This window comes from Corvus hawaiiensis, chromosome 20, assembly GCF_020740725.1.
Source record: "Corvus hawaiiensis isolate bCorHaw1 chromosome 20, bCorHaw1.pri.cur, whole genome shotgun sequence".
In the NCBI taxonomy this organism is placed as follows: domain Eukaryota; kingdom Metazoa; phylum Chordata; class Aves; order Passeriformes; family Corvidae; genus Corvus; species Corvus hawaiiensis.
In genome coordinates, this window is record NC_063232.1 from 4,504,751 (window position 1) to 4,518,862 (window position 14,112).

A 14,112-nucleotide genomic window follows, 5' to 3' on the forward strand; every position below is an offset into this window, starting at 1 on the left:
GGGCACCCCTGCATTGCCCTGGGCTCAGCTGTCCACTTACCTTTTTAAGGTCTCCTCCCTGAGCCCAGGGCCGTGCCGGGGCTCAGCAGGGACTGCAGGCACCGCCTCAGGGCTGCAGCTCGTGGGGTGCAAAGAGAGGAGGAAAGGTTGAAGGGGGAATTGCAGAGTGTGTAGGGAGGGGATCGTGGAGAGGGGCTGGGATCAGTCCCGGGGGTGGGGTGAGTAACCCCCGAATGTGTAGTGGGGGTCCCGGGTGGGGGGGATCGGTCACGGGTGGGTGTCGAGGTGCTAGGGGCAGCCCCGCCGCCGAGCCCCGGGGCGGGGGGTGGTCGCGGCGGGCGGGGCGGGGCGGGGCGGCGGGGTTATGTAAGGCGGCGATTACCGGGGACCGGGCCCGGGGCGCGGCCGGGCGGCGCCGCGATGGGAGCGACGAGCAGCGGCCCCGACCCGGCCCCGGCTCCGGTGCGGCCCCCCCAGGTGCGTTTGGCGGCATCAGCCCCGGGGATCCCCCTGGGTATCCCCCGCCCCGGGGTCCCCTCGCTGACGCTGTCCCCGGTTCCGCAGGGCCGCGCCGTGGGGTCGTGGGTGCGGGCGCTGTTGAGCCGAGCAGGGTCGGTGCCGGTATCGGTACCGGTGCCGGTACCGGGGCTCGCCTTGTCTCCGCGGGGCCCCGCCGAGGAGCCGCCGCTGCCCGGGTGGCCGCTGCCGCAGCTCGTCTCGTTGTTCCTGCCGGAGTTCCCCGTCCGCCCCTCCGCCCGCCAGCAGCAGCTCAAGGTGCCGTCCCGGGGCCCCCACCCTCCGAACGGGGTCCCGGTGCATCCGAACGGGGTCCCCGATCGTCCTCCCGGGGCGTCCGCGCATCCCGCCCCGGCAGCCCCGGGCGCCCTAACGGGTCCCCTCGCACCCTGTACCGGTGTCCCTGCTCGTCCTACCGCCGTTCCTGCACGTTCCTACCGGGGTCCCCCAGCGCTCTGAGCATCCTCCCGCGCCGTCCGTGCATCCCGTGCCGCCATCCCGGCATCGCCGACTGCCTTACCGAGCTCTCCTCGCACGCTCTGCCGGGTCCCTGCGTATCCTACCGGCGTCCCCGGCCGTTCCACCGGGTCCCCTTCTATCCCCGCCGGATCCCCGTGTCGGGTCTCGGTGTGTTCTGCCGGGGTTCCTCTGCACCACACCGGAGCTTGCTGTCCCACCGAGGTCCCGCGTGTACCCCCGGGGGTTCTGTGCATTCTGTCAACACCCACCGCTGCCGTGCTGGGGTCCCTATCGTGTCCCTGTCCCCCGTGTCCCTGTGCCCCATACCGGGTCCCCATGTACCCTGCTGGGGTCTCTATCGGGTCCTCCAGGTCCCCATGTGTCCCCACCGTCTGCTTTGAGTGCTCTGGGCCCCTCACGTTACTCCAACGTGAGCAGGACCCCCGACCTGAGCACCCCAAATCCATCTCCGTGGAGAGCTCAGCTCCTGTTCCTCCCCTCAGATCCTGGGTTTCGTGGCCAAAGGCTCCTTCGGGACCATCCTCAAAGTGCTGGACTGTGGGCGGGAGAAGGTCTGCGCCGTGAAGGTGGGTGCTGACCCCCGGGGCCCATGGGTGCCCCCACCTGCCCTTGTCCCCTCCCTTGACAGTGCCTCACTCCCCCCGCCCCCCCAGGTGGTGCCTAAGGTGGAGGTGCTGCGCCGTGACACCCTCAAACAGTGCAAAGAAGAAGTCAGCATCCAGGTGAGGGGGGGCCCAGGAGGGACCCCAGCCCGTGAAGGGGTTCAGGGTGGCCATGGGGACATCAGGAAGCCGTGAGAGCTGCGGATGGAAGATGACAGAAGCGGGGTCCCCGGCCCCTCGTGACCCCCCTACCCCGGGGGCCGCTCACCCTCTGTGCTTTTGTGTCCCCAGAGACAGGTCAGGCACCCGTTTGTCCACGGGCTGGGGGACAGCTGGCAGGGCCAGCGCCACCTCTTCATCAGTGAGTGACCATCTGCCTGCGGGCTCGCCCCGGCCCCCCCTGCCCGCGCACGTGTCCCCGCCGCCCGCACACGTGTCCCCGCACACGCGCGCGCTCCCCCCGCGCCGCCGCTGCCCCGCGGGGATCCGGGCGCTGCGGCCGCCGCTCCCACCCCACACCCTCTGCGGGGATGCGGATGGGGGACAGGGATGGACACAAGCCACGGCGGGACAGGGACCAGTGTGGGGGTGGTAAAAGCACCCCAGTGCTGGTGCCTGGCCGGCCCTGATGGCTGTGGTCACCTCGGCCGCTGCGGTTTGTGTGTTCCCGGTGCCTGTGTGAGCCCCAAGGACCACGTCATTTTAATACCTCATGTGGCCCTGGGTGCTTGTGTGTTCCCAGTGCCCACAGGGCTCTGTTGCCGATGTCACCGTGGTACTTGCATGCTCTCATGCCACCCTACTCATGCCTGTGTCACCTTAACCTGGTGCCCATATTGCCCTGGTGCTTCCACCACCTCGATGCATGGTCCCAGTGACCCCCCCCTGCGCCCGTGCCACCCCAGCCAGTCAGTAAGGCATGTCACCTGTCCCGGCAGTGTGCACCTACTGCAGCACCGGGGACCTGCACGCGCTGTGGCGCACGGCCGGCTGCTTGGCTGAGGCCACCGTCCGCCTCTTCGCCGCCGAACTGGTGCTGGTGCTGGGTGAGTGACCCGCCATGCTGGGGACAGCCACCACTGTCCCCACTAACGGGGACCTGCAGGGACCCCAGGGGTGGCAATGGGCGCCGTGCTGGGAGGGGACGCACGGCACTGACGGCTCTGTCTTGTCCCCAGTGTACCTCCACGACCTGGGCATCATGCACAGAGATGTCAAGGTGGGTGGCAGTGGGGCTGGGCGGCTGGAGGATGGGGTGGGGGGGTCTCTGAACCCCCAGCACGGAGAGGCCACCCCAGTGCCTGTCTGATTTCAGATGGAGAACATCCTCCTGGATGAGAGAGGTAAGAGCCTGGTGGCACTGCCTTGGGGACATGCCATCCGTGGGGACACCCCGTCCATGGGGACACCCTCTCTACGGGTTCCCACGTGGTGTCCGGCCCCACAGGACACCTCAAGCTCACCGACTTTGGCCTCTCCCGGTACCTGCAGTGGGGCGAGCGAGCCCACACAATCTGTGGCACCCTGCAGTACATGGGTAAGGGGGGCTGTGCTGGGGGGGCTGTGGTGGAGGGCAGAGACCCCCGGGTGCTCACCCACTCTCCCCACAGCCCCAGAGGTGCTGAGCGGAGGGCCCTACAGCCACGCGGCCGACTGGTGGTCCCTGGGAGTCCTGCTCTTCGCCCTGGCCAGTGGGGAGGTGAGGACCACAGGGTGGGGGGACAGGGACACCTCAGGGAGACCCTGAATTCACTGTCTGTCCCCCCAGTTCCCTGTGGCACCAGCGGGGGACCATGTGGCCATGCTGGAACGTGTCAAACAGAGCAGCTACGAGAGCCCACCTGAGTTCAGCCCTGAGCTGGCCCGGCTGCTCGCCGAGGTAACCCTCCTGCCTGGATTTTGGGGTTCCCACTGGCCCCAGGGCCGGATGCTGAGATTTCCATTCTCACTGTCCTCTCTCTGTCCGCAGCTGCTGTGCCACAACCCCCTGTACCGCCTGCGCTACCTCCACCACTTCCAGGGTCACCCCTTCTTCCGCGGGGTGGCCTTCGACGCGGACCTGCTGCAGAAGGACCCGGTGGTGGTGGCGGTGGCCCCGCGACCTCCTGAGCAGCCCCCACCCGACCCCGCCACTTTTGCCGACTTTGACTACGACCTCGCCGCCCCCCCGGACCGGCCCTGGCCTGGCTGAGCCACCACGGCTGGGACCCTCGGCATCGCTCAGGGACATCCCCCTACCCCAGCAGCGGGTCAGACCCAGCTGGACCGGGTCCCCCAAGGGGTTACCCGGGTACCCCCCAATCTCATCCCCGGGCACCTCAACTCTGTACCTCTCCCCGCGGGAGCAATAAACCCGAGAGCCGCGGGCACTGCTGCGGGTGCTGCCGTGACTCGTGGTGGGGAAAGCGGGACCACCGGGGCGGGGGCTGGACCCTCCTCCCTCGGGGCGGGCTTGGGGCAGGTCTGGGGGCTGTGTGGGGTGGTTTCCCCGGGGCAGGCGATGCGGGAGGCCCAGGGTCGGGGGTTGCTGGGTCCGTCTGTCCATCCTGGCGTCCGTCCGTCTGTCCGTTCCCCCGGCGCCTCACACCGCGGCAGGGGGGGCGTGACCATCGGATAAAGCCACGCCCACTCCCCGCCCGCCGCCCGGGCGTGGCCCCGCCCCAACGGTCGCCCCGCGCGGTGACGCGCGCGCGGCGCAGCCAATCAGAGCCGCGCGTGGTTTTCAAACCGGCGGCGCGCGGGCGGCGGCGGGCCCGGGGCTCGAACCCGAACCGGCGGGCCCGGGGCCCAGACCGGGAGCGGGGCCGCGACTGAGAGCGACCGGAGTCGAGACCGGGAGCAATCCCGGACCATGCAGCGCGCCAAGACCCCCGCCGTGAGTGCGGGCCGGGGCTGGGGTTCGGTTTGGATGTTCTGGCGGGGCCGGTTAGTCCCCGAGGGGGCGGCGGGTCCGGTGCGGTCCGCAGCGCTCCCGGTATCTCTATGTGTATGTGTGTGTGTGTGGTGGGGGGGAGCTGCCGGTGCTGCCGCCGGTGACCCCCCCGGTCCCCCCCCAGGCGCAGAAGCGGCCCCGGCGCACCCCACTGCAGGAGCTGCAGCTGGGCGCGGACCGGACCAGCCTGACCCCCCTGCTCCGCCGGCTGCGGCTCAAGGTCGGTGTGCGGGAGATAACGGGGAGGGCTGCGGTGTACCGGAACCGGGGATGTTGGGGGGGTTAGATGGTACTGGGGCAAGGGGAGGGCGGGCGTTTTTACTGGAGTGGGGGAAATGGGGAGACCGGGGCAAAAGGCTGCGGGGTGCAACGGGAAAGGGCAGGGCTGTCTTGACCCCCCCTTTCCTCCTAAAATGTCCTGTAGGACCATGACTGCGCCACCCCAGCGTCCTGCGCCCGGGGCTCCCGCAGCAGTGTCACCGCACCTTGCACCCCAGGACCCCCGCGAAGTGCTACCCTGGGCCCTCCCAGCAGCACCACCCCAATGCCTTGCACCCCGGGGACCCCCAGCAGCACCACTTTGGAGCCCTCCAGGACCTCCACCCGTGGCCTCAGGACTCCCACCCTTAAGCCTGGTGCCTCTGAGGCCCCCAGCAATCCCACCCTTACGCCTGGTGCCTTGGAGACCTCCAGCAGCACCAGCCCAGAGGCCCCTGGCAGTCCTATCTCAGTGTCCAGCATGCCAGAGCTCCCTGACAATACCATCTCAGCCCCTCTGTGCAGCCCAGTCCTAGGTCCCAGCACCTTGGAGCCCCCCAGCAGCACAGTGCCAGTCTCCCTGTGCAGCTCCATCCAGGTCCCCAGCACCCCAGAGCCCCCCAGCAGCACAGTGCCAGTCTCCCTGTGCAGCTCCATCCAGGTCCCCAGCACCCCAGAGCCCCCCAACAGCACAGTGCCAGTCTCCCTGTGCAGCTCCATCCAGGTCCCCAGCACCCCAGAGCCCCCCAGAAGCGCTGTGCCAGCCTCCCTGTGCAGCTCCATCCCGGTCCCCAGCACCCCAGAGCCCCCCAGAAGCGCTGTGCCAGCCTCCCTGTGCAGCTCCATCCCGGTCCCCAGCACCCCAGAGCCCCCCAGAAGCGCTGTGCCAGCCTCCCTGTGCAGCTCCATCCCGGTCCCCAGCACCCCAGAGCCCCCCAGAAGCGCTGTGCCAGCCTCCCTGTGCAGCTCCATCCCGGTCCCCAGCACCCCAGAGCCCTCCAGCAGCGCTGTGCCAGCCTCCCTGTGCAGCTCCATCCCGGTGCCTAGCACTCCAGAGCCCTCCAGCAGCATCATTCCAGTCCCCCTGTGCAGGTCCATCCCAGTGTCCAGCACACCAGAGCCCTCCAGCAGCATCCTTCCAGTCCCCCTGTGCAGGTCCATCCTAGGATCCAGCGCCCCAGAGAGCCCCGGTAACACTGTGCCAGTCTCTCCACGCAGCTCCATCCCAGTGCCCAGCACCTTGGAGTCCCCTGGCAGCACCATGTGCAGCCTTGTCCTGGGACCCTGCACCCTGGAGTCCCCTGGCAGCACCACGCCAGGGCTCCCCAACATCATTAGCTCAGCGTCTTGCAACCCAAACTCTCCTTGCAGCCCTGCTCTACCACCCTGCAGCTCTGGGTCCCCTGGCAATGCCAGCACAGCCTCCTGCACCCCAGGGCCCCCTGGCACCAGCTCCACCCCGCAGAAAGCTCCTTTCCATGGGTGGCGAGCAGCACCTGCAGACTTTTCTTGCAGCCCTGTGGCCTCCGAGCCCCCGTCTGCAGATGGGAGTGCTGGTCCTCTGCATTGCCAAGGCACCCCTGAGGGAGCCGAGTCCCCCGCCCCTGTCCCCCCAGAGGAGAGCCCACCTGGCCTCCCTCCCATCGAGGCAAGTGGGTTGGAGCCTGCTGGGTCAGAAGCCACTGTCACCCCTGTCACCTCACCTGAACTGACCCTGGGTGCTGTGTCCTGGATGTTGCCGCTGGTGTGGCTGGAGAAGACCCTCAACACCTCATTCCTGGTGGAATCCCTGCGGCACAGCCTGCCCCTCCGCAAGCCACAGCAGGATGCCAGCAGCAGTGTCACCCCCGTGCCCACCGCGGTTGCCAGCACCAGCACGACCCCAGTGCCCACAGTGGTCACTGGCACCAGCATGACCTCCATGTCTGTGGTTACTGGCACCAACACGACCCCTGTGCCCACCATGGTCACTGGCACCAGCATGACCCCTGTGCCCACTGCAGTTGCTGGCATCAGCACAACCCCAGTGCCCACAGTGGTCACTGGCACCAGCATGACCCCTGTGCCCACTGCAGTTGCTGGCACCAGCACAACCCCAGTGCCCACCACAGCCATTGGAACCAGCATGACCCCGGCGCCCACTATGGCCACAGGAACCAGCATGACCCCGGTGCTCTCCATGGCCACCGGCACCTTCATGACACCTCGGGACGTGTGGGAGAGGAGCATGAACACATCCAGGGCAAGCATCCCCTGTGCCAAGGATAGCGCTGCTGAAACAGACTCCCTGCTCTGGCAGTAAGTATGAGGACATGCCCCCCTGGATGGGGTTGTGGCACCTGTGAGCTGTCCTTGCCCTAAGCCCTCTCTCTGTCCCCAGCTGTCCCCGGGAGCAGCTGAAGACCCTGCCTCGGGCAGAGCTGGAGGGGCGGCTGGAGAGCACCCTCATCATCATCGAAGCCCTCTCGCTGCAGCTGCGTGACTGGCAGGAGAGCCAGCGGCTGCGGCCTGGCGTGGGGCCGGCCAAGCAGAGGGATGCGCTCACACAGACGGACATCACCCACCCTGAAGGGGTAAGAGTCCTCTCTGAGGTGATGCCACCCTGTTCCCCGCAGCCTTGGTGCCGTGACAGTGTCCTTGTGCCTCTGGCAAGACGGTGACCCCGTCTGGGTTGGTGGAGCGGAAGTAAAGCAGGGCTGCTGCATCACGGCATCACGCGCCCGGTACTGCATTGTCATGCCTGGATCAACCCGCTGAGTTTGCTGGATTTGAACCCTCGTGGGGGGAAACATCCCTGGCACTCGTGGGGGGAGGATGGGAGGTGTCGTGGCTGACGAGCTCTCGCTGGCCCCAGGGTGGAGCGGGGCTGGTGCGAAGCCCCCTCTGCTCTGGTGGATGCCCTTGGGAGGAGGAGATCTACTGGCATCTCTGCCTCGAGCTGTGGAGGAGAACGGAGGCTGTGCAGTGGCAGTGGGGAGCAGAGCGGGATCTGGAGCTGGGTGCTGTGGGCACGGTGGCTGTCACTGGCAATGAGTGTGCCAGGTCTCAGCCACGCAGGGCCCATGCATGTGCCCGGTGCTGCCTGTGCCAGCTGCCGTAACACCGGTGTCCTTGTCCCTTCCCCAGAGCACCTGGAGCAGCCAGTGCCCCCTGTTCCAGGGCCTCACGGATGCCGCCTTTCAGAGCTTGCAGGATGAGCAGGGAGCCCTGGCACAGGAGGTGAGCTCCTGCACATCCCTCTGCTTCTCCTTTCCCCTGGGTTTTGGGAGACCTGTTGGCACACATGGCAGCTGTACCTGGTGCCTCATGGTGCTGTTTGCTCCCACAGCAGGAGCAGGAGAGGGCCCTGGTGTCCCAGTGCCAGGCTGTGCCTGAGAGTGCTCCCAGCAAGTTGCAGAGCTGCCTGGAAGAGCGGGATGCCATCAGGCAGCGAGTGGATGAAGCCCTACGAGCCAAGGAGCAGGTAAGAGGACAGCTGTTGTGGGATCGAGGCAGTCTCAGCTGTCCTTATGCCTTTGGCGGGACATCCTGCATCTCTGCCCATCTCTGGAGGTGAGGATCTCCCTGGCACCCCAGAGGAAGAAAATCCCAATGTGGAAGGCAAGAAGTGCTGTGTGATGGAGCTCTCTGGATGTTTTTTTGGCATGGGCTGTGCCCCCCCTGGGAGCAGGAGTCCCAGGCTGATGCAGCGTGCAGGGATGGCTCCTGGGAGTTTCCCCTTGTGTGACAGCATGGCTGGAGCAGCATCTTTTCCTCTGCAGGGATATCTCTTCCTGGAGGCTTTCTGTGCCCATGCCAGTGCCCAGATCTGTGCCCGTGACCAGAGCCTGGCCTCCCAGCAAGAACTGGGCATGCTGCTGGCCCGTGCCATCAACCTGCAGGTACTGAGTGGGGTGCTACCCCCAGCCACCCCACACTGGATCAGGGGCTGGAAGGGCATCCCCACGTCCTGAGCTTGGGTGATGCTCTGCAATGGGCTTGGGTGCACCAGAGGTTTCCTGGTGCTGCTGCTGAGAAGCTGCTGCAAATTCGGCCTCGGGGCTGGCACTTGCCTCCCTTCATGGCCATTAAATGTGGTTTTTCCACCACGGCAGTGCTGACTCATCCCTCCTACCCTACAGACATCCCTGTCTGCTGAGGCACAGACTTTCCGGGAATTCTTAGATGTCACCTTTGAAAATCTGGAGAAGGAAAGGAGAGCCCTGGATGAGGAGGTGAGCGGTGTCCCATGGGGGGCTCAGCCCCTCGCTGCCCAGTGCCCTGGGTGCTGTGACCTATCCCTGGTCACACAGCAGGGCAGTGCCACGCTGAGCTCTGCCTGGTGCTGTCTCCCTTCCCAGCGGGAGCAGACGAGGGCCCTGGTGTACCAGTCCCATGCCATGTTGGAGCGTGTGCCTGGCAAGCTACAGAGCTGCCTGGAGGAGCTGGCTGCCACACGGGAGCGAGCAGAGGAAGCTCTTCGAGCCAAGAAGGAGGTACAGGGGTGCCCAGTGCTATGAGATGTCTGAGGCACGGGGTGATTTGGGGCACCCCTTGGTGCGAGAACAGCCCATGGAGAAGAGTGCCCCAGAGCAAGCACCGTGTCTCCACAGGCATCCTGCCAGCTGCAGAAGACCGTGGTGGCTCTGCAGGACACAGAGGCTCAGCTGGAGCAGCTGACAGTGGCCAACTCTCGCCTGGGCAAAGGTGGGGGGGGGTGACATGGGGGCTGGAGCTGCCTCATCCCCACTGCCCCTGTCCCCCCTGGCTGACAGCTATGTCCCTCGCAGACCTGAGCTCCGTGATGATAAATCTGGCCAGCGTGGAGCAGGAGCGGGATGCGCTACAGCAGGAGAATGAGAAGCAGTGGGAGGAGATGGCCCAGTGGGTTTGAGCTCTGATATCCTGAGCCCCTCCCCACCTCTTGACTCCCAAAACACAGCAGGCCCTGATCCCATCCCACCCCCACAGGCTGGCGCGGGAGAGGAACTCCCTGCAGCAGGAGTGCAAGGAGCTGTGCCAGGAGCTGCGGGAGGCCACCGAGTGCCGGGAGGTAGGAGCTGCCTGACCTTGCCCGTGCTGCCGGCCCCCATCACGGCCTCTCCAGGAAAGCTGGCAGATGGCCAGGAGCGGGATTAGCCCTCCTGTGGAGGGGGGATGAGCTTGCGAGGGCGGGTGGGTTGACATCCCGCACATAGCACAGCTTTTCATCCTGCCCGGCAGGGATTCCCAGGGAGGGGGCTGGGCAGCTCTTGGAGATAATTTTCCCCTGCAGGCATGGAGCCATCCCCCAGCCTGTCCTGTGTCCCCAGTAAACTGGTTTGTAGGGTTTGGTCTGCTGGGATAAAGCTGCCCCAGATTAGAAACAGCACCCTGGGGCATGGGAGGGTCTGTGCTGAGGGTCCCGGTGAGCCCCCTGGGATCTCTGTTTGGCTGCTCATGACTGTGTCCCCCCACCCTCTTACAGTTCCTGGATCAGGAGAACCAAATGTGCCGCACGCAGCTGCTGGAGGTGGAGGCCAGGCTGAACTCCACGCTGGCCACGCTGCAGGAGCGTGTCCTGCAGCACGAGGAGCTGATGGAGTCTCACCAACGCCTGCGGTACCGCCCCACTCACCAGCTCCACTCAAACCCCTCTGTTTTTGGGAAATCAAGCCCTTGCTGGGTGTCAGAGGGGACATTGTGACCATGGTCACTGCTGCCCCAGCCAAGTGTGGTGGTCCGGGTGGGTGGGGGAGGCTGTGGGGAAGCCCAGCAGATGCCATCTTGAGGGAAGCTGACTAAATCTGTGGGACTTGCACCGTTGCTGGTTCACGATGAGAGGCAGGCATTGAAAATGTCCCCATCCCACATCAAGGAAGGGAAATGCTGCTCCTGCTGAGGCTCATGCTATCCCACAGGGAAGAGCAGGCTGCCCTCAGCAAGGAGCTGAACAGCACCAAGGCCGAGCTCGACAGCTTGCAGAAAAAGAGGAACAAAGTTTCTTGGTGCTCCACGGACATTATGGAGAGCAAGATGCGGTTGCAGGAGCTTGCTGACTGCCTCAAGGCTGCTCTGGAAGAGCAGGTAGGAGCCCTGTGCTGGAGACAAGGACAACAGGGTGGCCCAGGGGGTCACATACCCGTGACTCTCCATGGCACGGCTTTGAGACACTGTGCTTGCTGGGGCAGTCACAAGCTGCACTCTGGTGCTCTGCTCTCCTTCCCCTCTGAAGGATGATGATGATGCTCCATCGAGAAGCAAAGCCTGGACCCCGGGCCCCCGGACCCCGGGCTGGCAGACACCGCGCCGTGCCTGGACCCCGGCATTCCGCACCCCGGCGTGCTGCACCCCGCACCACGCCAGCAGCTCCTCTGTGGGCAGTGTCCTGAAAGCTGAGGCAGGGAAAGGTGAGGTGGCACCTGCTGCTCTGGGTTTTGGGGAGTCCCAGGATGGGGATCATTCCCTCCCATGCTGGGGGATGTGCAGGGCTGGGCACAGCTGCTGTCCTCTCTTCTCGTAGATGCCAATGAAACCACCAGGAGTGGGAGTAGAGTTGCCAAGGACAAACTTGCATCCACACCAAAGCCGATAGGTATTGGGGCTGTCACCCTGTGTGGGACCCTGCTCTGAAGCTGCAGGGCTGCTGTGCAGAGGGATGAGCAGGCACACCTTCCTCTGTGTGCCCTGGGGCTGATGTTCCCTCTGTGTTGTTCACGAGACTCTTTCCTGCTTGCAGACCCTGAGGACACTCTGCTGGACAGCGTGAAGGAGCTGAGAGCTGTGGTTTCCAACCTCGCCATGCTGAGCTGCCGCATCCAGGAACTGGAGCAGAGCGAGTTCAGGGCACTGCAGACGGAGATGTGAGTTCAGTGGGGGCTCATGTCAAGGGCTGGGCAGGGGCATCACTCTCCTGGGCATGGCCTTTCCTGCAGGCAGCCTGCCTGGGTCTGCCTCTTGCCCCAGCCCTGGATTAGACTTCTCCTGCCATGGCAAAATGGGCTTTTTCCATCTGGCTGGGCTGGACCAGGTGTCTTCTCTCACCACAGGCCAAGTGGGATGGCCAGGAGGGGGTTTGGTGCTGTGCTCTCCTGTGATCCCCACCTGCTCACCACCACTGTCCTCTTCCAGCTCTGACCTGCAGCTCCGCCTGGAGACAGTGACAGCTGAGAGCCAGGAGAAGGTGGATGCCCAGGCTGCCACCATCGCCAAGCTGAACAAGGCGCTGAGGACCAAGCTTGAGGTGAGCCAGAAGTGGGCCAGAGCTCACCCCAGGGCAGAGCCGAACTGGGACGGGCGCTGATCTAGGACACAGAGAAATCTGGTGATGCCCCATGGGTGCTCCTGGCTTGTCTGACCTCCTCAAACATGAGAAAACCCGCTCCAGGGTGCTGGGGGTGGCCAGGGCTGGGCACTGTCTGACCCTGCTTCTTCTTCCCTGGCAGAACGAGAAGGAGCTGCAGGACGTGGTGAAACAGCAGGAAGAGAAGATGTTTCAACTCATCGACAAGAGTGGGGAAGTCACGGTGTGTGATGGGGCCAGGGGGTGGGCAGCACCCTTGGCGGCTGCCGGCTACAGGACCCCTCTCATCATCCCCTCTTCCCCCGTAGAGGCTGAAGGCAGAGGTCTCCCAGCTGAAGCGCTCGCTCCAGCACGCAGAGACAGAGGCCAGGGTGCTGTGGGAGGAGATGCGGGGCAAGGAGCACCAGGTGGACACTGCCTACGTCCAGGAGCGGGTCATGCTGCGGCGGGAGGTGAGGCCGGAGAGCTGCCGGGCTGAGGGCTCTTCATGTCACCCCACCATGGACAAGGAGACCTCTTCAGACCTTGCTTCAGACCTTGCCCCCCACTCCAGAGCTTTACCCCCCACAGGGATCTCAGCCGGGCTTGCTCCTTTTGCAGGTGGATAAACTGCGGCTGCTGCTCCTGGAAAAGAAGGATGAGAATCTGCAGCTCACTGACAAGTACCTGGAGCAGGTATGGGGTGCAACAAGGGGCTGCCCTGGCTCCACTAATAGAATCAGAATGGTTTGGGTTGGAAGGGACCATGAAGATCACAGAGTTCCAACACTCCTGACATGGGCAGGGGTCCCCTTTCCCTTCTGGCCTGGTCCCTGTCCAAGTTTGGAGCACAGTCCTGACAGGCATCTCCCACCACCACAGGTCCGAGGGCTGGAGATGAAGCTCCATCATACCCAGAAAGTGCTGAGGACCCATGAGAAGATGCAGGAGAAGATGAAAGAGGTGAGATTTGCAGTTCATCGCTCACCCTTGCTGTGACTGCAACAGCACCAACCCAAACACTATTGCTGCTGCTGTCCCCAGGTCCTGTCGGCTGTCCCTGAGGCTGCTCTGGGCTGCCAGGAGCTCCAGAGCCTGCTGCGCTACCTGGGCCTGAAGCCAGCCAGCAAGGAAGCTGCCGAGCCGCTATAGCCTGTAGCCTGAAACCTTTCCTGTTGTTAATGTTGTAATTATTTACTGAATAAAGTCGTGTTGGCTTTTACCCCGCCTGGTGTGTGCATTCAGGAAGCTCCTGGTGCTGTGGGTGGGGACAACTTGTCCAGCCTGTGCCGGTTGCTCCTGTTCTGTCACGGGGCTGTGGGCACAGCTCCCTGCCACCCCCAGGGCCTCTCCTTGTTGGGGGACACGTCCCCTCCCCCCTGCCAGTGCTTGCTCACAATAAGGGACCGCGTTCCCCAGGCTCCCACCCTGCGGCCTCGGCAGCAGCCGGAGTGCCCGGGCTGAGCCAGCTTCCCTCCCCTGCTCCCCGCTCCTCCTCCTGCCCTAGATTCCCTCTGTGCCCTGCTCCACAGGGGCTCGTCTGGATCCTGCACCCCATCATGGGGCTGCGGGCATGCACCTGTTGCGTGGGAATTGTTCCAGAGGCTGGATCCTGTACCTTATTGTAGGGGTGGTTCCAGAGGCTGGATCCTGCACCCCCATCGTGGGGCTGTGGGCACATGCCTGTTGCACGGGGATGTTTCCCCCTCCCAGCCTGGCTCTAGCACACAGCATCCCATTGCTCAGCCAGCGCCGGGAGCTCTGCCAGCTCCTGCTCCCAACCCCCCCCCCCCGCCCTTGCTTGGTCCCTACTGCTGCATGGAGGAGGGGGCTCTCTTAGGGGCTCCTCGGCCTCCCAGAACAGCTCCAACCTCACCTCCCTCCTTCCCTGCTGAGGCAGCTCCTGCGGGATCTCCCTCCCGGTGTTCCTGACCCCAAGGATGCTCCCCACCGCCACGGGGACCACGCGGTACCTCCCTCCCCTGCGCTGGCCCAAAATAGCAGCGCTCCAACAAGTGCTCTGGTTTTTAATGGCCTCTTTCTCCTGCCCAAGGGGGGGGAAATCACCTTCCCCTGCCCTCTGC

The 14,112-nt window shown here is 65.0% G+C and overlaps 3 protein-coding genes across 5 annotated transcripts; all 3 read left to right on the top strand.

The window, feature by feature from the left end:
* The first annotated feature begins 388 nt into the window (after positions 1–388).
* Positions 389–3,967, top strand: RSKR (ribosomal protein S6 kinase related). Its single transcript, XM_048324941.1, is given in 12 exon segments — positions 389–477; positions 565–774; positions 1,479–1,562; positions 1,650–1,718; positions 1,890–1,959; positions 2,537–2,644; positions 2,777–2,817; positions 2,897–3,001; positions 3,003–3,135; positions 3,209–3,297; positions 3,367–3,477; positions 3,568–3,967. Coding segments are annotated over 12 exon segments (1,299 nt in total). The 5' UTR covers positions 389–420; the 3' UTR covers positions 3,790–3,967.
* Positions 3,968–4,299: 332 nt separating this feature from the next.
* On the top strand, positions 4,300–5,982 carry LOC125336490 (leucine-rich repeat extensin-like protein 5). Its single transcript, XM_048325035.1, has 4 exons — positions 4,300–4,473; positions 4,655–4,750; positions 4,955–5,419; positions 5,944–5,982. Exons 1-4 carry the CDS (start codon positions 4,450–4,452, stop codon positions 5,980–5,982), a joined length of 624 nt encoding a protein of 207 aa, XP_048180992.1. The 5' UTR covers positions 4,300–4,449.
* SPAG5 (sperm associated antigen 5) lies at positions 5,682–13,250 on the top strand. 3 transcript variants are annotated; one of them, XM_048324908.1, is made up of 21 exons: positions 5,682–7,086; positions 7,169–7,361; positions 7,915–8,007; positions 8,117–8,251; positions 8,550–8,669; positions 8,910–9,002; positions 9,129–9,263; positions 9,381–9,474; positions 9,558–9,651; positions 9,739–9,820; positions 10,235–10,368; positions 10,668–10,833; positions 10,982–11,156; positions 11,270–11,341; positions 11,486–11,609; positions 11,878–11,989; positions 12,192–12,272; positions 12,358–12,501; positions 12,650–12,724; positions 12,911–12,991; positions 13,073–13,250. In XM_048324908.1, exons 1-21 carry the CDS (start codon positions 6,050–6,052, stop codon positions 13,178–13,180), a joined length of 3,348 nt encoding a protein of 1,115 aa, XP_048180865.1. In that variant the 5' UTR covers positions 5,682–6,049; the 3' UTR covers positions 13,181–13,250. The 3 variants fall into 3 exon arrangements, with proteins under 3 accessions (XP_048180865.1, XP_048180866.1, XP_048180868.1); XM_048324909.1 differs by having other exon boundaries at positions 8,120–8,251; XM_048324911.1 differs by lacking the exons at positions 8,550–8,669; positions 8,910–9,002; positions 9,129–9,263.
* The last annotated feature ends 862 nt before the right edge of the window (positions 13,251–14,112 follow it).

Coding starts and splice junctions, on each gene's coding strand:
- SPAG5 (XM_048324908.1), top strand. CDS start 6,050: ATGTGCAGCCTTGTCCTGGGACCCTGCACCCTGGAGTCCCCTGGCAGC. Junction 12,273..12,357: donor ACAAGAGTGGGGAAGTCACG/GTGTGTGATGGG, acceptor CTTCCCCCGTAG/AGGCTGAAGGCAGAGGTCTC. Junction 12,992..13,072: donor TGCAGGAGAAGATGAAAGAG/GTGAGATTTGCA, acceptor TGCTGTCCCCAG/GTCCTGTCGGCTGTCCCTGA.
- LOC125336490 (XM_048325035.1), top strand. CDS start 4,450: ATGCAGCGCGCCAAGACCCCCGCC. Junction 4,474..4,654: donor AGCGCGCCAAGACCCCCGCC/GTGAGTGCGGGC, acceptor GTCCCCCCCCAG/GCGCAGAAGCGGCCCCGGCG. Junction 5,420..5,943: donor CAGAGCCCCCCAGCAGCACA/GTGCCAGTCTCC, acceptor CCCCCTGTGCAG/GTCCATCCTAGGATCCAGCG.